Source organism: Rhinolophus sinicus, chromosome 1 (genome assembly GCF_057876585.1).
Source record: "Rhinolophus sinicus isolate RSI-liver-muscle chromosome 1, RSI-T2T, whole genome shotgun sequence".
In the NCBI taxonomy this organism is placed as follows: domain Eukaryota; kingdom Metazoa; phylum Chordata; class Mammalia; order Chiroptera; family Rhinolophidae; genus Rhinolophus; species Rhinolophus sinicus.
The window spans coordinates 24,179,933-24,203,124 of NC_142501.1; the positions used below are offsets into that span (position 1 = coordinate 24,179,933).

The 23,192-nt window shown below is 35.7% G+C and overlaps 1 protein-coding gene across 6 annotated transcripts in view; it reads left to right on the top strand.

The window, feature by feature from the left end:
* FGD6 (FYVE, RhoGEF and PH domain containing 6) overlaps positions 1-23,192 on the top strand; it is a 94,086-nt gene that overhangs the window by 36,290 nt on the left and 34,604 nt on the right. For 5 of the 6 annotated variants that reach the window (XR_012494064.2, XM_019732166.3, XM_019732167.3 and 2 more), the window contains exons 4-7: positions 8,142-8,209; positions 8,295-8,325; positions 18,870-19,021; positions 21,031-21,187. Coding sequence is in view for 5 of the 6 variants with exons in the window: in XM_019732166.3 (XP_019587725.3) it covers positions 8,142-8,209; positions 8,295-8,325; positions 18,870-19,021; positions 21,031-21,187 (408 nt within the window). In the remaining variant the exon portion in view is untranslated. The remainder of the gene's footprint in view (positions 1-8,141; positions 8,210-8,294; positions 8,326-18,869; positions 19,022-21,030; positions 21,188-23,192) is intronic. The other variant, XM_074326161.2, reaches the window with a different exon arrangement.

Genomic DNA, 23,192 nt, shown 5'->3' on the forward strand with positions numbered 1-23,192 from the left:
TGGTTAAGAACACAGTCTTTGGAGCCAGATTACCTGGGTTCTCACCACTTACCAGCTCTGTGATCTTGAGCAATTTACTTCTCTGTGTCTTAGTTTTCCCATCTGTAAAAAGAAGACGGATAGAGTGGACACTTGTCCTTATTTTCTGAGTTTGTTGTGATGATTAAATTATTAAACACTGTTTAAAACACTATCTGACAAAGTGAATGCGCAATAGATTTTAGCTATTATTATTGATCTATATGAAAAGAATTGCTTGCTTCTGAAATCAAGCTTTACATATTTATTTAGCATATTTACCAAATAAATATATATTGTTGCAAGTTTGCCTAAATTATTTTTAAAAGTCAGTTAGTTTATTTACACCAATCTCATTTCACAGTGGATTTTGCATGACAGCAAAAAAAAAAAAAATAATAATGTAATACAAAAAGTCACACTATATAGTTAAAGAAATCAAGATGTTAATAAATAGCACTGGAATTACTGGATATGCACATGCAACAGAATGAAATTAGACCTCTTCCTTTCACCATAGACAAAAACTAACTTCTAATGGATCATAGACCTCAATATAAGAGCTGAAACTATAAAACTCTTAGAAGAAGATGTAGTAATAATTCTTTATGACCTTAGGTGAGGCAAAGGCTTCTTAGCTACAATAAAAGTGTAAGTGGTAAGAGGAAAAACAGATAAATTGGACTTCATCAACGTTAAAAACTTTGGTGCCACACACAGTACCAACAAGAAAATTAAAAGACAACCTACAGAATAGGAGAAAATATTAGCAAATATCCTGGTAAAGGATTTGTATACAGAATATATAAAGAACTCTTACAACTCAACAATAAAAAAATAAATGACCCAATTTTAAAATGGGCTAAGGATCTGAATAGACATTTCTCCAAAGAAGATAACACAAATGACTGTAATAAGGTGCTCAACATCCTTAGCTATCGGGGAAAATGCAAAGCAAAACTTCAGTGAGCTACCACTTCACACCTACTAGGATGATTATAAAATAAAAAAGACAGACAATAATAAATGTTGGTGAGCATGTGGAAAAGTTGGAACTCTTATACACTGCTGGTAAACATGTAAAATGGTGTAGCCACTTTGGAAAACAATCTTGCAGTTCCTTAAAAGGTTAAATACACAGTTAGCATACAACCAAGCAATTCTCCTCCTGGGTGTCTACCCATGAGAAATGCAAACATATGTACATATAAAAATTTGTACAGGAATGTTCATAGCAGAATTATTCATAATTGCCCCAAAGTGGAAAGAATCCAATGCCCATCAATTGATAAATGGATCCATCACCTGATGAATGGAATATCACTCAGCAATGAAAAATGTGTTGATACAAGCTGCAACATGGATGAACCTTAAAAACAGGCTAAGTGAAAGAAGTCAGTCACAAAAGTTCACGTTATATGATTCCATTTATATGAAATGTCCAAAATAAGCTTTTCCATGGGGACAGAAAGTGGATTAGTGGTTTAAAAATGAGATTTTTAACCTCTCATTTTTAAACCTGTTTAAAAATGAGATCTATTCATTCTGCTTTATTATGGTTGGAATACTCACTACTATTCACCTTTCCTGCATATTTACTTCCCTGCCTCTTTCCTTTTCAAAAAAATGTTTTAAACAGCTCATATAATATATAATATATAATATGAAGAGGGGTAAAAACCTAAGAGGATTTTGTCCTTTAGTGGTTATCATGGTGTCACCTCATTTTTGGCATAACAATGATGAGATGTTTCTCAGGCAGGTCTGGTTGTTAAGTTTTTTTGCTTTTTAGTAGAACTCCTGATTAGCAGAGGCCTTTTAAAAATTCTGTTAAAAAGTAACAGATACATTTCACTGAACTTTATTTGCAGTAAACAAATATGAAAAGAGGAGAACACAGTTCAGAACTCACAAAGCTGGGCTGTTATCAAGAGATCGGAACATAAAACTGGGTTTCAGATCAAAGGCTCTGTTTGGGAATTTGACTTATTTTATGACTATGACCAAGTAATTTCATTTGTAGCTCTTGTTTCAACTTCCACAGCAGTGCACTTGTGGGAGATGCAGGCCGTGTGCTTTGAAATGTAATTTAAGTGAGGACTTTTCATTCACTGACAAGTTGAGATGCCAAATACAGCCTATCTTGAGGTTATATAGTGATGGATGTATTCCTCCATCATTGTTTGACTTGGGTCGGAATCAGCATTGTTCTTAAAAGTTACAGATAATATAGAACTTTTTATTTTGTTTTGTTTTTTTAGCTTTGACTTTGTTTACTTTGAAAATGATTGTAATCCGTTGAATCATTTTGTAATAATTGCTTTTTTTTAACTTCTGTAGTTTTTCTACTTTAAAAGGTAAAATAGACAATACAGAGACTTCTAGAATTTTAGAATTCCAAAAGGCCTTAGTCATCTAGTCTGACTCCCTACCTTTTCACATGATGAAATATCTATAACGAGCTTTTAGTTGTATGAGTTTACATCTTCATGTTGCTCAACCACGTACTCAAAAGCAGTGCTCTGCTCTTAGATTCTGAGAACGTGGTAGCCACCCTGATACACATTGGCTTCTTCGTACATACTGATTGCACAGTGGACCAGGCACCGTGTTATACACAGAAGGATACAGGAGTGAATAAGATCAAAGACTAGAGGGAATTCGGACATGTCAGCAAATAAACGTGATCCTCTGGGTTAAGTCCTATAAATACTATACGAATAAGAGAATAATTTTATAATTGGGAATGGTGGGGAGAGGCTATCAAGGCAGCCATCGTAAAGGAGACATCTTTCGAGGGCTGTCATGCAGGATGAGTTGGAATATGACAGGCAGACATCTTTGGGGCGAGGGGGAGGTGATGAAGAGGGAAGGACGGGTATGGTATGCTGGGACAGACATGTACGAGTAGAGCTCACTTAGGAGTTGCAGGGTAGTTCCAGCCTGGCTGGAGTTGGGAGAACACAGTTTGGAGGAGTAGGAATGAGACGCGTAAAGACAACTTGACACATTGTGGAGTGTCTTATATACATGGCAAAGGAAAGTTTAGTTTTTTGCCACTAAGTGATAGGGAGCTACTAATGTGATTATATTTGCATTTAGAACTATTGTTCTGGTGGCAGTGTAGAGAATGCATGCCGTGGGCTAGATCTAGAGCTAAGGAAACCACTTAGGTTACTGTAACAGTGTCGGCAAGAAATAAGGAGGCAACACTGGGGGAAAGGAGCAATTCAGCTTTAAAGAAATAGTAAGAAGGACAAATCAACAGGACTTGATGACTCAGCTGTGATGAGAGAAGGTGGAGGAGTCCAGGTTTCTGGCTTTGATGAGTCGGTATCTGTAGTATCTAGCATGCAGGTACTTGATGGCTTCTTTAAAGAGTAAAGGTCATCAAATGCTTGCTTTATTCTTTGTGAATCCTTTCCTGAATCACACACCACTGTCTGATTATGCTCTTTACTGTCCTTCAAGATGTCAGCATGCTTCAGTAGGTGTCCTTGTAAATAGTTATTTGTATGTTTGGATCATTCCCATTATTCACTTCTTGAAGGCTAGGGCTGTTTCTTACTTATCTTTAATTCCCTCTTCTAACACCCACTTCCATGCCCCACCTCAGACCGACAGAATCTGAATTTCCAAGTTACCTGAGAATCTGGAATGTAAGAGCTGTCCGATGGTTCTAATGATCAGTATGTTTGCAGACTTAGCTGTAGAGCAGTGAATCAGCCGACAGTGGAGCTGTTTCCTCCTACTAACCTTGCTATCAAATGATGAAGTAAAGATGCTCCAGACTCCTTCCGCTTGGAAATGATCTCAGAATAAGAAGGGGGATAAGAAATACAAATTGTGCCTTTAGTGGTATTAGGAGAGAGCCAAAACCCCAAATCACAGCATTTGAGTAAGGGCTACCATTCCCACCAGGAATGTATAAGATGTCCCAGTTTCTCCACATCTTTACCAACACTGGCTTTTTCCTGACTTTTGATTATAGATAGCCATTGTGTGGGTGTGAAGTGCTAACTCAGTGGCATTTTAATTTGCATTTCCTGATGACTAATTATATTGAGCATCTTTTCATATACTTACTGGCTGTTCTTTATCTTCTTTAGTGAGATGCATATACATATTCATATCTTTTATGCATTTTTTCACTAAATTGATTACTAGAGTTATTTATGTATTCTGGATACAGAATCATGATTTGTAAATATTTCCTCCCCACCTGTGGCTTATCTATTTATTTTCTTTATGGTGACTTTTTAAGCATAACAGTTTTAAATTTATGAAGTTCAGTTTATTAATTTTTTTTTTCTTTTATGGCTCATGCTTTTGGTGTTGTATCTAAGAACTGTTAGCCCTTACCAAGGTCACAAGGATTTTCTTCTATGTTTTTTTCTAGCAGCTTTATCGGTTTAGCTCTTACATTTAAGCCTATGATGGATTCTTAGTTAATTTTTGTAAATGTTATCAGGTAGAGTATTAGTTCATCTGTTTGCTTGTGGATATCCAATTGATCCAGCAATTTTTAACTATTTGTTGGAGAAAAAAAAAAACTGTCCTTTCTCCCATTGAATTACCTTGACAATTTTGTCAAAAATTCATTGATCATAAATTTAATTGTGTACTTCTCTCAATTTCTTCTTGTTGATCTGCTTGTCTTCTACCATTCTCCCCCCAGAATTTACAATCTCAGTTGAAAAACACACATACTTCATAGTCACCAGCCCCGGTGCTGTCCCTGAATCTCTGCCACACTCTGTCTCACTGACTTGCTATCCCACACCTGACATCTGATATACTTAATGTTTAAATCTTAGGATTTTAAAGTTGAAAGCTCAGCACTAATTTTACAGGTAACGAATGTCAGGCCCACTATAGTTGTTCTTCTGGTTAATGTATTTTTGTCCCTGGCTATAACAGAAGCATAACTGCCTGGGGATAACATATTTATTACCATGGAGTCACTGCACAATTCTTTCTAACCCAGGCCCTGGCAGAACAAGGTCCTGAGGAGTTTAAAAAACAAACAAACAAACAAAAAAAACGTTCAGAGTAGAGATGGAAAACAGGAGAGTGATAAAAAGAAGAAAGGAAATAAATGGTAGATGCCAAAAATAAAGTACACCTACTTGAAATTTTTGTGTAGAGCTGGTACACGTTTTAGGTGACTCTATTAAATAAATTCTTCAGCATCTATAGTATGCTTCAGTTTCTTTATAGCTACTGCTGAAAACACCTCTTGACTATTAAGGGACCTCACATCACTTGAAAATGGAGCATGCAGAGTCCAGGCTGCAGTTCTGTCAATAGTTTAGGTTTGTTTTTCATTTTTAATGCATTTCTTTTGGCTTTATAATTTTAAAAAGATGTATTTTATAAATCTTAAACTTTCTATGTACAGATAATATAGAGAAATCCATTATAATATTTAGAAAAGCATTGATTTGCTAAAATATTTTTCAAAACAACAATTTGTGTGTGTGTGTGTGTGTGTGTGTGTGTGTGTGTGTACGTGTGTGTATACGTACGTACCTACGCAGTCCTAATTAGGAGTGCATGTCTGATACTTGGTCTGCGAGATCAGGCTGTCCTTAAGACTGCTTCCTGAGGAATGTTAGCTATGTGTAGTTTAAAAGATGAGTGAATGGAATTGAGTATGTTTTGCCTCATCCTGTTCAGTTGAGCAACACTTATCCAACCTGTTAGTCGCAATTACCGAACAACCTTAGAAAAAAAGAATTATAACGAGGACAGAGATCGAAGTCATCTATCTAATTGTCCCTTTAAAGATAGTTTGGGATCTAAGGTTAAGTAACACGGAAAAGTATTCTAGGCTAATTAAACTAGACTGTTGTGCACTGTGAATTAATCAATTGCTCTTTAAAGCTGATTTTCATAAGTCATTCGTTTTATAGTCTACTCTGAATATTTTTTGCATAATAATATTTCTGATGAAAGGGTTAGGATTTCTTGATATTCTATGTAAATTGTTCTGTAGTAAAATATGAAAGCATCGAAGGGACAAATACACACTGCAAGATTAGTGGCTGCTCTTAGAGGAGGAGAACTTTAATAGTACATGTAACAATGTTTCACAAAACAAATTTAAACCAAATATCAGTCTGTTTGGATTTGTTAAATCTTGAGGAGATTGGAGGAGAGATATATGTGGGTATATGTTTAGCAGTGAATGTTTGTGAGGTTATGATTGATTACCAGCAAATAGTGAAGAATTTTTTAAGCCTATGATAGATTCTTAGTTAATTTTTGTAAATGTTGTCAGGTAGAGTATTAGTTCATCTGTTTGCTTGTGGATATAATATTATAGAAGAATTTCTAGGTTAAATACTGGGAAATATGGGTTCTCTTCTCAACTCTGCTAATAATCCACTCTGAATCTTGACAAATCCTTGTTTTTAAGTGGATCTTCTTTGGGATTCTTCTCTTAGTCCAATTCTCACTTGATATATTCTTTGCATTTGATCTCATTCGCTTCTATGGCTTCAACTACCATTTATGAACCAGTGGTTTTAAATATACTAAAAAAAATGAATCTAAAGATAAAGGTCTCCCTTATATTTACTATAACTGGCTGACTTCTTATAAGAATATAAATGACTGTAATAAAAAAACCTAAATCTTAACATGTTACAAAACTTTGAGGAATCCTCTCCCTCTTTACTCACTTGAATGTCACCAGTGCTTTAAGGGTTTTCATGTATGTATATAGAACATCAGCAGGCATACTCTTTAAAAATCATTAAAATGAAATTGTCTGAAGAGCTTTATTCATCATTAAACTGAATCTATTTTTATACTTTAATTCTAACACTGAAATTCTGGAAGCATGTAAAAACATTTTTGTCCAAATAAGGAACTAAGTCCTGTGGACCCATCACAGTGGCGCTCAAGTAAACGGACATGCTAGGATAATCCATGATTTCAGTTTAGCAAAGAAGACTGCTTTGCTACGGTGTATGTTTTTAAATAATGAGAAGTCACTACCATGATTTTTTTCCTGTCATTTCATGAGTGACTGACTACTGGACTGTCACAGTCACTTTTTATCCGTATTGTGACATTGCCGTGTTCAGCTGCACTCTGCGTCCTGGTATTGCCAGTGTCGGCATGAATGCGAAGGGACCTCTCTTTCTAAAACAAGATCTGACATTTCTTCAAGAGAAGCTTCAGCGTATTTTCCTTTTAATGGCAACACTCATAATTTTCACTTAAGATGTAATATCTAAAATGTTACAATTGCTTGTTCCTTGTTTACTTTCTTTTGCCCTTCACTGTGGAATAGTGTGCAGATCTCTCACCAGAATAGAAATGGAGAGAAACTTCTCCTTTTTGCTAATGCCCTAGAGTCAAAGCCAGCCCTATCAGTTTTTAAGTGAAAACAACTACAGCGATCTAAATCCCTAAATATTGAGCGCTCATTCCTAATCACCTTTTTATTTCAGAAGTGTACATTTTTTTCTCCATTAGAGTATTTAATTTGCACGCAAAGCAGTACATATTTAAAGAATTTCATTTCGACTCCTTCGAATAAAACTGCCTTGACTATAAGAGCATATTTCTAAAAGGAATTTTAAGTAAATTGAAGGGAGCCTGTGGCTGCAATGTTGGGAATGTGTTTGGTATACACTGAAAAAGAGCCCTTTACAGACTGCACTTGTCTGACTTGGAGTGGCTTTACTTAGGGTGAAGTTCTCTTATACGTTTCTATTGGATATTCACTAATCTCATGTTACTTGTGTGTACCCCAAGCACTCATGTTCAGGTGATATCTGTAGGGGTCATTTCCCTTGCAGAATGTGACTGCAGTTTTGAACTCCTGGCAGCTGTGCCTCCCCAAGGCTCTGGGGCTTCTCAGGGAAGTCCATCAGTCCCGCGCTGATGATGGGAGAGGATTTCCGATTGCTCTCAGCTTCTCCTGTATCGTGGTTTAATGACCGTATCTAATTCTCCACGTTTGTCATTTGAGATGTTATATAGTATGAAATGTGTTCTAGTCGGGAACTTGTAAGTATCAGAGCTTGAATTTACATCTGACTAACTCAAAGATGGTCTTCATTATCCTTTTATGAGTTCATGCTTTCTTAATGCACTCTAATCCACAGGATGAAGATACTGGGATAAAAAGTAAAGTCCATTATATTGCCAAGGAGATCATGAGCTCAGAGAAAGTGTAGGTATCTAGTTTATAATTCAGAAGACTATTTGTTTCCTTATTGGCTCATTTAAAACATTTCTTTCATTGCTATGTTTTACAGGTTTGTGGATGTGTTAAAACTTTTGCATATTGTAAGTATCTGCTAATATTTTATTGAAATCTAAGATTGTCCTTTTTACATCTTTCCCTATCCCTCAAAATTTTCAACATAATATTTAAATTAACATGTATAGATATATATGTATGTGCTTTCTAATACGTGGTTATGTTTTAAAATTCACACATATATGTGAATATAGAAGTTTTCTAAAATGTATGTATCTCATATACGTGTAGTATACCCAGATGATTTCTGAAAAATAGAGCCTTTATATCTGCATCTCCAAAGTCTTCAGACTTTCTCACTTCATAATAAAGAGCTTTTAAAGTGATAATATTTCTTCTTGGGCATTTGCAGAAGTCAGCTATCAGCAGAATTTGGCACTAATATAAAGAATGTCATGATCAGTGTTAAATTCTGCTTTTCTATCTGAATAAGCTCCCAGAGAGACATTTAAAATAGACACTTTTACAACTAACTTTTTATAGTTCTATTTTCAATTTTTATAATTTCCAACTAGAACGAACCTGTTAGGAAACAATTATGATATGCGTCTGGCTGCATATTCATTATTTTTCTCATACACTTCTTTGTACCTGCACGTTTTTACAAGTTTCATTACGCACTGGCAGTTAAAGTGTTTTTAGTATTACTTTTCCAGTTGTATTTTGGTACAAGATATTAAGACTTAGCAAAAAGAAGGGGTGAGGTAGAGGAAACAATGAAAAAAGAAATTGAAATGAAAATGTACTTAGGTGGTGTAATTATTAACGTTATCCTTCACTTAATTGCTAAGAAATGGTAGGTTCACAAAATATACACCCATTTATGTCTCTGCAAAGAGTATCATTATCATCTGAACATTAAAACTGGGTTCCACTTAAGGGTGATTCATATTCATAAAATGATTCCTTTGTGCTCTATACTTGGTATGACAGAAACATGGAGGCCTAATTCCTGTGTGAAAAATCTCTAGTTTTGGAAGCATTTTCTAAAATAATTCTTAACAATACCAATTTGTTTTGTGAAATTATTTTCCTGTGAATAGTTTCTCACATAACTCTTGATTAAATTGGTAAGTTCTCTTTTGTAATTCATTTTTAAAGACTATAGCACAATATTTGATCACCCAAATTTGTGAGTTTCAAATGACAGTAAGCTTGATAAATAAATCACTTTTCAAAGTAAATTCTATGTACATTTGCTGCTATGCCCTGAACCTCTCTATTGTATAAACAATTAAAAGGATAAAAGAAAAAGCTAAACTACTGGAAAACTCAGAACGTATCTCTAGGATGAGCAAATTGTGTGCATTTGACATTATTTTATGATAGATATGCTTAAACAGAAAGACCTCTCCAAGGAAATTTTAATCATCTACAAGTTAATCGGGAAGCTCTATTGTTAACAGAGACAAAAGGTGCTATGGAGTCAGAAAGACCTGAGTTTGAACTTCCGTGCACTATTTCAGCAAACCTTGCATGGGACAGGCGTGGCGGGTTCTGCTGTGAACGGGGTCCCTGCCCTCACGGTGCTCAGTCTAGTGTAGTGCTTCTTACACCGCTGTGGAGAGGGACTGCATTTTAAAATTTCCAATCTATCTGGGCCAGAACAAATGTAAAATACAATAAAAATGTCATGGTCATGTCAGATTGACATAAAAGTTTTTGGTCTTTTAGTCTCTTTCTGACCAATATCTTCACAGACCGATAATAATTTGTAGACCATACATTGAGAAGCTTTGGCTTAGTAGGTTCTGTTTCTTAACCAGAATTGTAGAAAGTAGTTTAACTTTTTGGGCCTTGCTTTTCCTCATACGTAAAATGGGGATAAAAATACCCATTTCTCAGGTTGTGAGGATTCAGTGGAATAAGATGTGCGAAGGAGCCTAGTATTGCACATGATACACAGTAGATTCTCAAATTGCCTTTCCATTACCGTCTTCTCCATCTTTTAGGTCATCAGTGAATGGGAAGCATTCATTCTATTATTACCAGGCAGTTGACTTTTCACTTTTTCTAATGTGTGTTTTTGTTGTTTTTTTTTGTACTGAACTTTCATTTTAATGAAGGAAATTTTGATTCTAATAGGTAGGGAAGCATTTAAAAGCTTTACCAGTTTCTTTATTTGGTTATTTAAAAATAGATGTCCTGTTCTTACCTCTTTATTTTTGGAACAAATTATAAGCACTGTAAGAATGGACAATCAGATCAAAGTATTTCCCAAATAATCTCAGATCCAGTCGGATAGATGGCCTTGGGCTCTTCCCAGCTGCTTTTAAACAGAGTGAATCATCTATAACCCACCTTGACTTGTACATTCTCAAAACCTCCTAAGCCTTTAATGTAGGAGTGCGAGTAGATCATCTGCCAACCTAATGTTAACATCCTGTCTGGTATGTGCAAATGTTAACTCAGCAGAGCCCAACTCTAAACAACAGCGCATTAACCGGAATGAGCCATTCCTAGGAGTGGCTCGGTACCAGGATAACGTGGGTGAAGCCAAAAGAGTCCCCTGCTTCATTCCAACACCCCACAATACTTTGAAGCTCATATTTATTCCTCTACCGAAAGTACCCAAAAAAGATAGCACGTGGATCATTTTAATTCTGAGCACTGCTGCTATCTGATTTCATCTAAATAAATTCTGTGTTATGTGATAGACTATGTCTGCTTTAAAAGATATAAACAATACACTTCAGATAATCCAGTGGGTGTTTTTTGGAAATCAACCAGCTATCCAAGTGGCTTGGGAGAAGCTATTGTTTCAGTTATACATAATTTCCGATGAATAGTTATCCATGTTAGAGACTCTAGAATAGCGTTAATAGATCTTTCTGTGGTGACAGAAATGTTCAATATTTGCACTGTTCAATATGATAGTCATATTTTAAAATGTTAATACATCATTGTAGTGTACTAACATTTCTTTGTTTTAGAATGTGATAAATAACTAGGTGAAATAGCTCATAGACAAAAATTTTTAAATCTAAACTAATGAATTTCATCTTTTAAGTTATTACATTGGGAGGAAATAGACTTGGGTGGAGGGCACACAGTTGAAGAGCCAGTGTACGCCATTGAGGGCTTGGATTCATCTGCCTGATGTTTGTGAGAAAAAACTGGTCCTGCAGAGGCAGTGGCAAGACTTTACAACAGTGGTTTCTGTGGTACATACTCTATAGTATCTGCCATGAGCTCCTGGACTTTTTTAAAATGTCCAGTGTGCACATTGTCTCTAAGTCAATACTCTAATGAGTCCAAAGAGAAAGGAGATTCCTAAAAGTCAGTCTTTCCCTTTTCAAAATGGTAGTGCCATCCATATAGCTGCAAAAGCCAGAAGAGTAGAATTTGTTCTTCATTCCTCCCTCTCACTCACTTCTCCAGCCAACCCACCAGCAAAACTGCTCATTCTACTTCCTCTTTACTGCCACCAACCTGTCATCTCTTACTCAACCACACCAGCCTCCTAACTGGGCTTCCTATTTCCGTTCTTGCCCCCATTCCGATCCGTTCCTTATACAATTTTTTTTCTTATAAAAATTTGAGAGTGATGTTCTTAAAATATATGGTAGAGCATGTCACTCCCCTGCTTAAAACTCTTTATGTGATTCCCATTGCATTAAGAATTAAGTCCAAGCTACTTACCAAGGCCAGTAAGTAGGATAACCGTATGTCCATGCCTGCTTCGGACAGTCCTGGTTATGTCTTGGCATAATATTATTAATAGAGCTCCTTTTGCTGTCAAAAATGATCCACTTTGGACAATAAATTATGGTCCCAGCCTCTAAGGTGCTCTGTGATTTGCCTCTGGTAATGAGATGAGACATTGTAGGAAGGTGGTATTTGCTCACTCACTTACCATATTCTGACCATACTCACCACCTTTCAGTTCTTAGTTTAGTGCTCAGGTTGTTCCTGCTCAGAGCTCTTGCTACTGCAGTTTCCTGGAATGTTCGTTTTTCCTTCATTTTGATCATAGCTACTTCTTTCTTTATCCTTCCAGTCTGGGTTTAATATGGCCTTCTCCGAGAGCTCTTCTTTGACCATCCTTTTCTCTTTGACTTTCCTTGTTTGTTTTCTTCTTAGCAGTTAATATAATTTGGATATTTGTTCGTTTACTTGTTTATTTTTGGTCTTCTCTACTAAAATGTAAGCTACATAAAAGATAGGGATCATATATTTTCAGCACCTACCATTGTTCCTGTTCCCTGGAAGGCGCTCAGTAAATGTTTGTTGAATGACCGAATGTGACTAATTGGTTAGTGGTTAAGACTATGTGCTCTTAGACAAATTAGCCAAGCCTTGATTTTTTTCTTCTGGAAAATGAGAATAACAATAATAGTTAAATAAAGTTGGTGTGACGATTAAATGAGATCCTGCAAAATAAATGGTCAGCACTTAATTGGTTTTAGACTAAGTGAAGGGCCTTCAATATCAAGTGCTCTCTTATTCAGAATGTATTTATATAGATTTTATAAAATCAGTACTATTTACTTTTGATATTATCAAGTAAGCTTTTAATCAAATCAATCAAAATAGTCTTTGTTCATGAAATATACTTTACTAGGTTTCTTTCTCCACTAGAAAGTAAGCTCCATGAAGGCAAAGATTTTTATCTGGTGTGTTTCTTGTTATCACAGTAAATATCTGTTGAAAGAATGATAGAAAACTGATGAGTAATACTTGGTTTGGTAATACTCTAGTTATTTATATTTGTTTTCCCCTTTTGTGGCAGAAGTTGTCCAATCCAGAGATTGCTATTATATTGTATATACATGCACATTTTAAAGATAAAATACCTTAGACAGCTAATATAATTAAGTATAAATGAAACAGTATTTTGGGGTTTTGTTTTTGTTATCTAATTTACTCTCTGATTGGTCTATAAACAGCTCCATAAATTTATTTCATAAATGTCTAAATAGCATGATTTAAAAAAATATTTTGAAAGGGAATGATCAGAGACTGAGGTCTTTTGGACAAAGATGTACTTGTTAAATAGTAGTTAAGTGGTTCTAGTAATTAAACATCTTTGTTCCACTAATTTCTTTAGGTTGGGGCATACATTACCTTGAAAATTTGAGAGGCTCTCAATAAAATCTATAGAGTGAGAGGCAAAGCTTCTTGGACTTCCAGATGTGTATTAGTAAATAGAATATCTCTTTTATTTAAAAAAAAAATTATAAAACAAATAGAAGACTTCTTTATAGATGCCTCCAGTCATTCCCACCTTAAAATCACTTCACCCTGTTCTACTGAATACTCTCTGTCTTTTGAGTCTTGTGAACTGTTTATCATTTATTCTTTGGTTGTAGAGTCCTCCTTAAGCATCTATTGACATGGCTACCAAACCTTCACTTTGGAGCGGCTTCCTTCCTGTGAGGACTGTCCTTCACTGAATGAGGTGCCTTGCTCAGAGCACCTTTGTCTTGTTGCTATGTTTGTTTTCCCCACCTTGGTTTGGTATTTCCTTCACTTTATAGGCCTTTGTTTCAGAGCTCTCTTTCCCCAAGCTTCCAGGGACCTACAGATTTTAAATGATGTTCATGTGATCAGTAAATTAACCTTTCATTAAATCAATGCCATTTTATTGAGCATCTTTATGTGCTATCCAACATGCTAACTATGTTATGTAAATTACCTGTTTTAATCCTTATAGCAACCCTATCAAGTAGATATTTCTATTTTTCTAAATGACAAAAGGGAGCTAACTGCCAAAAGTAACCCACTATTGAATGGCAAGGCCAGACGTGAACGCTTCTCTGTCTGAACCCTTGTGCTTAGTGGATTGTTCAGACTTGATGAAAATTGGTTTCTTGAGATCTCCAGCATGCTGGATAGGGTATAGTGTATCTTTCGGTATATTAGTTTGTTTTCAGATTTCTTTCCATTGACCCACGAAACCAGAGAAATTCTAGTTTTTCATCTTCTAAAGATGAGAATGAAGGTAGGTATTGGTCCTTTAAGATATATTATGATGATTACTTGTTATTGAGGGAGTTGGAGACTTGAGATAAAGGGTTGGTTTCAGTGATGTTTTATACAGTTTTGCATTGATGATCATGTACAATATCACTAGGTCTGAGCATATAGAGAAGTAGAAATACTTTCACTGGACAAATATTTTCATTTTAAAACAAACTCCAATTGTTAAAATGGGGACTTTCCCCGTCTCCTTTAACTTCATAGTTTCACACTCACTTCTGCATATTTATCAGAGCCCTTTGACCTTAGCAGCTGCTTTGCTTTTGCTTAATCTGCAGTGATTTTTAATGTCCTTCATGAAGGCAGGGAGCCCTGCAGAGCCCCCATCTCTCCATGTGTCCTTTGGTCTTTGTAATTCACTGTGTCAGGCAATGGTTAAGTAACGCCCCGAGGTCAGGAAGCCCAGTCGGGACAGCTGCTAATTAAGTCACTTACTTCTCTTTGGCACTGAAGATACAAAGCCTGACCGAGGAACAAGGCCATCTGTTTTGTGCTTCGTTGCCTTAGATGTTCGTACTTGATTTTGTTTCCATTGATTTTGCTTAGGTCTCACCCAAGTAATCAGAGCTGGTAAAGCTAGTGTGTTCATACCTCAAAGGACCTGACTTTTTAAAAGTTGGTCTGGTTCTTAATTTGTGGTTTTCTGGGAATTATTAAGAACAATGTGATTCTATGCTTTGTAATTCAGAAGCCCATGTCTATTTCTAAAAATGCCAAGTTGAACATGCATTTGGTTACTGGGACCAGAAGCTAGAATGTAGGTGGGTCAGTTTTGCATAGCGACTCTGGTGGATTTGCGTTAGAAGAACAGACTGAAGTTTATGTATTTGACATCAGTACATTTTGATACCTAACAGTTTCACACTCTAACCCCTTTAACCCCTTTAATTACCTAGCTTTCCCAGTGTGAAAAAGTATATTCTAGATCTAATTTTTGAAGTGCCAGTCCTGCGATCTTTTGTCCTCACTGATTTAGTCAAAGAGGTGTTAGTGAATTTAGATTCTTCTGCCCCAAAATAGCTTTACTTCTGGCTCTTAAGTGTCATCACACTTTCCCAAATTATCCCGGATGTCAGCATTTAGAAAAACAACCAGACATGTGTTGTAATAATCCTTTTTATTAAATTAAAAAAAAAAATGTTTCCCCATTTCAGTGGCACCAGGTCTAGGAATGGTAGAGGTTCATGAAGAACTGAGAAGTTAAAATTCTGTGTGTCATTCCTGTGTGAACACCTGGCCCTGGGACCATTACACATTCCTTTCAGGGGATGGTGGCCCTGAGGTGAAGGAATGAGATTGGGGCCATGGCTGCCATGTGTGGTTCTGAAGGCCATGAGTTGTGAGTAGTGCCTTTGGTGTGAGTTGGATTGGCCTGGAATAAGGGGCACTGTGCCCTTTTCTGTTTTCAAAAAGACACCATGAAGACCAGCGATTGCCCTGGTAGCTTGCTAAGAATAAATACCTTTCTGAGTCTCAGGAATAATTCGTAATAGGTAGATGGATATAAATTCTCTAAATCCCTATAGTCTTTATTAAATATTCTTCTTTTGTTTATTTAATTACTAAATTTCTATTTTACTCTGACTTGCTAGTGATAATTTTTATTTTATTTATTTTTATTAATTTCAGGTGTACAAAACAATGTACTAGTTAGACATTTACACCCCCCTCCCCCCATCTACTACCCCGCTGATATCGTATATAGCTGTCACAATTTCATTGACTATTCCTTATGCTGTACTCCACCTCCTGTAACTACTCATAATTTTTAAAAAGACATTGTGGTCTATTGGTTCATCCCGAGTTGCCTCTGGTATGCGACAGGGGCCTTCTGTTAGAGGTGGCCATCCCACAGGTCAACCCAGTGTGGATTTGGCTGGTTCCTGTAAAATGTGTCTTAAATAAACAAGCTTCCTTTTTGGCAATGGTGACAGACGTATGGAATGCAGAGTTTAACAAAAGCTATGCCAAACAGGGTTCTTAAGCTACGTAGCAGCTTAATGTCTACTTTCACTGGTGTGACTGAGGAAATACCTTCCAACTGGAAAATGAAAGTGAACCTGCTGCCAAGGGACAAACAAATTGATCATTTATTCTACCAGAAGAAAGGCCAGTACTTACTGCTTTGTTGAACATGGAACTCTTGTGTCTAAATTACATTAATCATTAAACTGGTAAAAAAAAAAAATACTATAGAAGATGTTTAACTGTTGTGATTTGAATACATTTACAATTGAGGAAATTATTCATGATATATAAGTACATTCTATAGTGCTGCATGATGGAAAATCTATTATGACTTTCAAAGTGTTAAGTAGCCCTGTTTTCTCCTAGTAAATGTGAGTGCTGATAGAAACAAGCTGTTGGGATGTGGAATTTGGCTGTTATCCATTTGGTTTCTGGAGATGTTTTGTGTAGTTTTCTGGATTAGAGCTTATGCAAGTTACAAATTCTTATTTTATATTACAGTAATTAGTTGTAAAAGTAGTTCTTTGGTTACTGTAAGTGGATGGCTCCTTTTTGGCTAATGTGATTATTGGGTAGATAAAGTTAGTCTCAAATACTGAGGCCTAAGTGAAGGGTTTTTTTGTGTGTATGTGGCGGGGGAGGTTAGCATTTGTTGAGTGTAAGGGGATTTGACTTGTCAAAAATAGCCATACCTTAGAAAAGGAATCCTTTCATGTATTTTTAAATTGTATATGAGCTTTTCGTCTTTCACAAGAAGCATAAGAAATACAGTTAATGTATGTATGTTGGAGGCAGGTGTTGAAGGGCTTGGGAGAATCAGTATCTTTTTTTGTTTCTGTTTATTTGATTTGCCAAGTGAATCCGTGAAGGGAAAGCAGTTGGAAATAAAGGTAAAGGAAGATAAAACCTGGTAGAGTCTGTTTTACCAACCTTACTTTAAGCTTTTAATTAAACTTACCATTTCTATAAAGGAACCTTTTTTGTTTTTGAATCCTCAGGATTGTGGAATAGATTCCACTATTGTTTTACTTATATCTTGAGGCCTACCCTCAGGGGATAGCATAATCTAGACAAATACCAGTCTCCTACCACACCCTCTCCAAGTCTTTGGAATGATAGGGCAGGGTGGTGTGGACCTGTCTGAAAACATGTTCTAAATAGTCTTCTAGGAAAAGTCAATGAAAAAGAGTATGTGAAAAGAAAATGTTTTGTTTGTAAAAAATGTAAATCCTGGTGAATTAGTGGGAAGGTTGGATAGAAGGAGGGGAGAGTTAAGGTCCAGAGTTAAAATGTTTTGTTGATTCTATTTGCCAAACACATTGTAGAAAGCTTTAGGTGCAATATCTAAAGTCTTATAATCCATTTAACAGATGAGAGAGAGAAATGTGTGAATGGGGTCAAAAGGAAAAAATAAATACTGAGCAATGGTAGAAAAATTGCTTACTATTTACCTATTAATTTGTGACCACCTCCCCCCAAAAAATACAAACCTGTTTTAAAGAAGAAAAACAAACTCAATTTAGTTGTAAATATGGCATACAGTATACTAAAACTATACAGTGGCAGTGACAACAAGGCCAGACTTTAAATTCTAAAGGTTATCTGTTAGATAATACACAATTTATACCTAGACAAAGTACTTCACAATTCAACAAATTATCTATAATCCTAAATATGACAGAGTTTAGAATGTTAAAAAAAATAATATTTCTATTAAAAAGATATTCCTGAAGGAATCTGAAGAGAAAGCAGTTTTTACTTAGGCATATTGCCCTTCCCTCCCTGAAGGGGAAAAAAAAAAAAAACAGACCTAGAAGTAACATAACAATCATTGTTAAGAGAATGTCACTGGTTTTCTTCAGAAACTTTATTTTTCTGCCTCAACCATATTTAGGTTTCCTTCTTACATACTTTTCTGGACAGTTTTCTTTTAACCAATGAATGAGTACTGTGCAGTAAAATAAAACCTTTCTACAGGAAAATCATTTTGTTCAAATGACTTGGTACAAGCGAAATGCATTGTTATTTGGCTTTACTTTTAGTATTAAACAAAAAGATAAGGAAAGCGAGGCTAGCTCAAGGAAACAGTTAATCAGGAGTGAGGGCGGGATCCAGTTTTCTCTGGGTATCAAGAATGTGCCACCCTCCACATACCTCACCTAGAATGTTCCAGTTGTTGGGAAATGATTACTGAAAAAGTGCACAAAGGGACTTTTCCAGAATAAAATTAGTTAAGATGGCCCAGGGACTTTTAAAATAAATGGATTGTCTTCATATAGCAGTATTGGAATAATTTTAGCGACTATTTAGAGTTGCAGTACGATTTCTAGACTCCCCCTTGGTAATTGCTAAGTTTGGAGATCACACTAAAAGATTTAAGAAAAATATCACACAGTCTGTTTTAAAAACAAATATCTACCCTGAGTACTTTTTTTTTTTTTTTTTCAATTTCCTGTGTTCGTAAGTGGGATAGGAGGAAGTGGGTACTTTTCAATTTGTAATTCTACAACAGAAATACAGTTTTGCCATTTATATTGTTTTAGGGTAGAAGGTGACTAGGGAAAACTTTATCAAGTTATATGTGTATCCATGTTATTTTTCCTCCTCTGGATTGTAATAGGATTTCCGGGATGCCGTAGCACATGCTTCCAGGCAACTTGGAAAACCAGTGATTGAGGACCGGATCCTGAATCAGATCCTGTACTACTTGCCTCAGCTGTATGAGCTCAACCGGGATCTCCTGAAGGAGCTGGAGGAAAGAATGTTGAACTGGTAAAAAGGGACTGTTCAGCTTTCCCAGGGTTTCCAATTTTCTATGAAGCCATAAGGTCTCTGCGTGAAACTGAGAGGTGTTATTCCTTACATGGAGTTGTTTCAGTATATTGAATTTTCTTAGCATTTACCTATAGACTGATCATTTTAGATGGCTCAAATCTACAGTCTTTGAGCACTGTTTGGTGCTATAAAAGTTAAAATTCTTTGGTAATGCTGCCTTCAATGCAAGAAGGGCCCATAATCAGCCTATTTAACTTTTAAAGTGACTTTTGGTAATCAAGATTTTTTAAATTGAGAGAGTTTAGTTGATATTTTCACATTGGAAAAAATTTTTAATGTTTTTGATCTATCTTTTCTGGAGCTTCAAGTCATGAAACTCTCTTTGCATTTTGGAAAAGAGGCCATACATTGAGATCATTTGATGATTTGGTTGGTTGGTTTAGAAAATTTACATGTGTCTGACATCATTGTAGATGCTGTAGATTTCAGAACAGGAAAAGCATACCAAAAGGTTAACAGCTTCCACTGGGCTGTAAAAAGTAAGTAGAAAGTTTGGTGACGACTTTGGAAATATGTAGAAAGTTTGGTCTAGGGGATTGAATTAACTGTTAAAGTCCATGGGGAATCCAAAAAGTTTTGAATGACAAAACAGTATCATATATTTTCATTATCTCTGCTTCCCTCTAAGCTTTCTTTTTATATAATCCACGGCTTGTTTTGGAAATATCATGCCTTTGCTTGTTGGGAAAGTATGCTAGATAAGCAATTCATATGTAGTTGCAGTTTAAGTATAAAATAATCCAGAGTTAAGGACTGAGGAATGACTAAAAGGTAGTTTTTAAAGTCATGGTAGAAGTAAAATATATTTACAAAGAATTCCTGTACATACTTCATCATCATTATAAAAAGTTATCTTAAAAATTAATCGGAATTGGCTTTAACAATGTGCATATTTACTCAAGCAAGTGGAGACTTACATATATTTTTGCTTGTACTAAAAGTTTTCTCAAGTTTAGATCTATAGATGTTCTGTGTTAAAATATTAAGCATTCCCAAGAGACAGACTAACTTAAGGGACAGTTAAAACAATTATGGGAAAAGTTATGCTTGTTATATACTAACAAATTTTTTCTAATCCTTGGAAAATATATTTTCTATTCAAATAGTTTTCTCTCAGTGGTCTTTCAGTTAGTACATTCTTTGGTTTTAGTAGACTTTCTGAAGCAATAATTATGTTTACATTGGCTTTTGATAACAATTTATCAGATCTTTGATTTCTGTGTTCAACTAGGTTTTGAATACCTACTGTGTACGAGTCAGCACTCTAAGCATGTAAGCAGTATCACAGCACACAAAACAGACAATTCTCTTGCTCTCATGGAGCAGACATGTTAGTGGGAGAAGCACCAGACAAACATACACACAAAAAAAGCAGTTTCTGATCTGCACAGACATAGAATAGAGTGCCGTGCTAGTGAATGAAGATTGTTTGGCTAAGAAAGGCTCTCTAAGAATGCAGAGCATTTAAACTGATACCTGAACAAAAAGGAGGGGCCAGCCTGGGTTCCAAATTTCCAGGCATGTGGAACCATTCGTAAAAGTTTCAAAAGTGGTAATGGACTCTGTATGTCAAAAGAATATGAACAAGGCCATTGTCTTTGGAGAGTAATGAGAAAGAGGGAGTGAAGGGTGGGATGGGTCAGAAAGGTAGGAGCAGTAGCACCTGTGGGTCTTTGTAAGCCCAGGTAAGGCGTTTGATCTGATACACGTTCTTCTGGCTGCACAGAAGAATGAGATGGTAGAAGGAGGGAGACCATCTTTCTGGCAGAGTCCAGGAAAGATGTGATGGTGGTTATGGAAATGGTGAAAAAATAGGCATTTTGGGATATGTCTCACAAGAAGAGAAAAAAAGATGGTTTGGATATGTGAATCGGCTCATTGGATATATTTTGGATACATTAATGACTCTCTTTTTATATTCTTGCATATCACTTCTCTATCCTTAGGACGGAACAACAAAAAATTGCTGATATTTTTGTAAAGAAAGGACCATATCTGAAAATGTATTCCACATACATCAAAGAATTTGATAAGAATATAGCTTTGCTGGATGAGCAGTGCAAGAAAAACCCAGGTTTCGCTGCTGTTGTTAGAGAATTTGAGGTATTTTTGTTACCATCTAATGTTGAACTTTTTGGGGGGGGTGGTTTGCTTTTAAAACTTTAATAATTTGTAGTCATTGAAAATAAACCTTGCAAACAAAAAGATATTAAAATATAATCCCTTCAAAATCAAAGTGGGAATTGAACAAATTAAATAGTGAGAAATCAGTGTCTACAAGATTTAATTTTGAAAATGTTACACATTGGAATAATATAATGGGTCTCTCTTTTTTTTTAAATTTGTGGTAAAATACACATAAAATAAAACTTAAGCATCCTCACTATTTTTAAGTGTACATGCATTAGTGTTAAATACATTCACTTTGTTATGCAACCAGTCTCCAGAACTGTTTTCGCCATGCAAAACTGAAGCTATACCCATTGAACAACTTCCCATTCTCTGCTTCCCCCAGCCCCTGGCACCCACCATTCTACTTTCTGTCTCTATGAATTTGACTGCTCCAGGGGCCATTTCTTTTTTTTAGCTGAAACTTTCCTTTTATTCTTCTAACAACTAATCTACAATCATAGATGGGAAATATAATTTCTTCCCCTTAAGATGAATAAATAACAAGTTTTAGTGTGAAAGTTAAGAAAAATTAATAATATGTTTATTGCCAAAGCTTTGTGTTTTGACTCAAAGCTATGAGGGTACAAGCCGGATTTGATTCATGATAAAATGACATAACGTGTCTTTTTAAAAAATTAGTTTTTAATCAGAATTTTACCTAAGTCCCCTCCCCAATTTTGGGTAAAATGTGGGTTAATATATATGTTAGTGATTATTTCTGTTTTGAAACAAAAAATATGAGTGAATTCCAGTCACACAAATCTAGAAAAGTTTTAGGCATATTGAGATATTGCTTATTTCTAATTTACACAGTAGACAAATAATTAAACTTTTAAATTGTTTGTAGTCTCTTTTTCTTCTTTACCTCTCTGCTGATGTCCTCATGCTATTAAGAAAGGAAGTGTGAAATATATAGCTATGGCATGGATACTTGACCCAGGTTTTCTTCAGTGTCCAAGGAGTTCTGTTGCCTTGGCAGCGAAAGAGAACATAAGACAGGAAAGTTAGATGCTTTCTTAACATGTATTATCGTTATAATTTCGTAATTATTCTGTGTACCAGACCCTGGAGCTGGCTAAGAAGCGCAAGACATCTTAGCACGAGGGACATTTTCATTTGGCTATTTTGATGCTACCTCACAGTAATTTCCTGTGATAGACAATGGGGTGAAGCTCAGAAATGGGCATATGAAGAACAAGAGCTTTAAAGGCAGAATCAAATTTCCTTGTGGTCAAGCCAAAATGGTTCCAGATCAAATGTACCTATATACACTGTGGTTTGGGGACTGTCTTTTATAGCTAGTCACCTGAGAAAAAATTTTGCATTCTGCAGGCTTATTAGAGAACAGATGCAAAGCTGCTTTTCAGGTTATCTTTAATTTCTGCAATTCTCCCCAGAACTACCTGTTGTTACGAGTATATTGATAGGCTGTGCCTATTATTTGAATCCGATTCCCAGTAGTTCTATTTCTGCCACCTTATTTTGAAGACCATGCATTTCCTTCTTGGTCGAGGGGTGTTTATGTTTATGAATACATTAGCAAATGCTCTTCTAAGTGGCAGCTGCTGAGTAGGATGGGCTCTAATTGGCTTAGAATGTAGACTGCAGCTGCCACCCTCTGTGAGAGGGCTGTGAACAAGTCTTCCCAAAGAGTCAGTGATATGGGAAACCTACCCTGTTTCCCCGAAAATAAGACCTAGCCGGACCATCAGCTCTAATGCATCTTTTGGAGCAAAAACTAATATAAGACTTGGTCTCGTTTTAATATACTATAAGACCGGGTATAATATAATGAATATAATATACTACCAGATATAACATAATATAATATAATATAATTAATATAATATAGTATCGGGTCTTATAATATAACTTAATATAAGACTGCGTCTTATGTTAATTTTTACTCCAAAAGACACAACAGAGCTCATGGTCT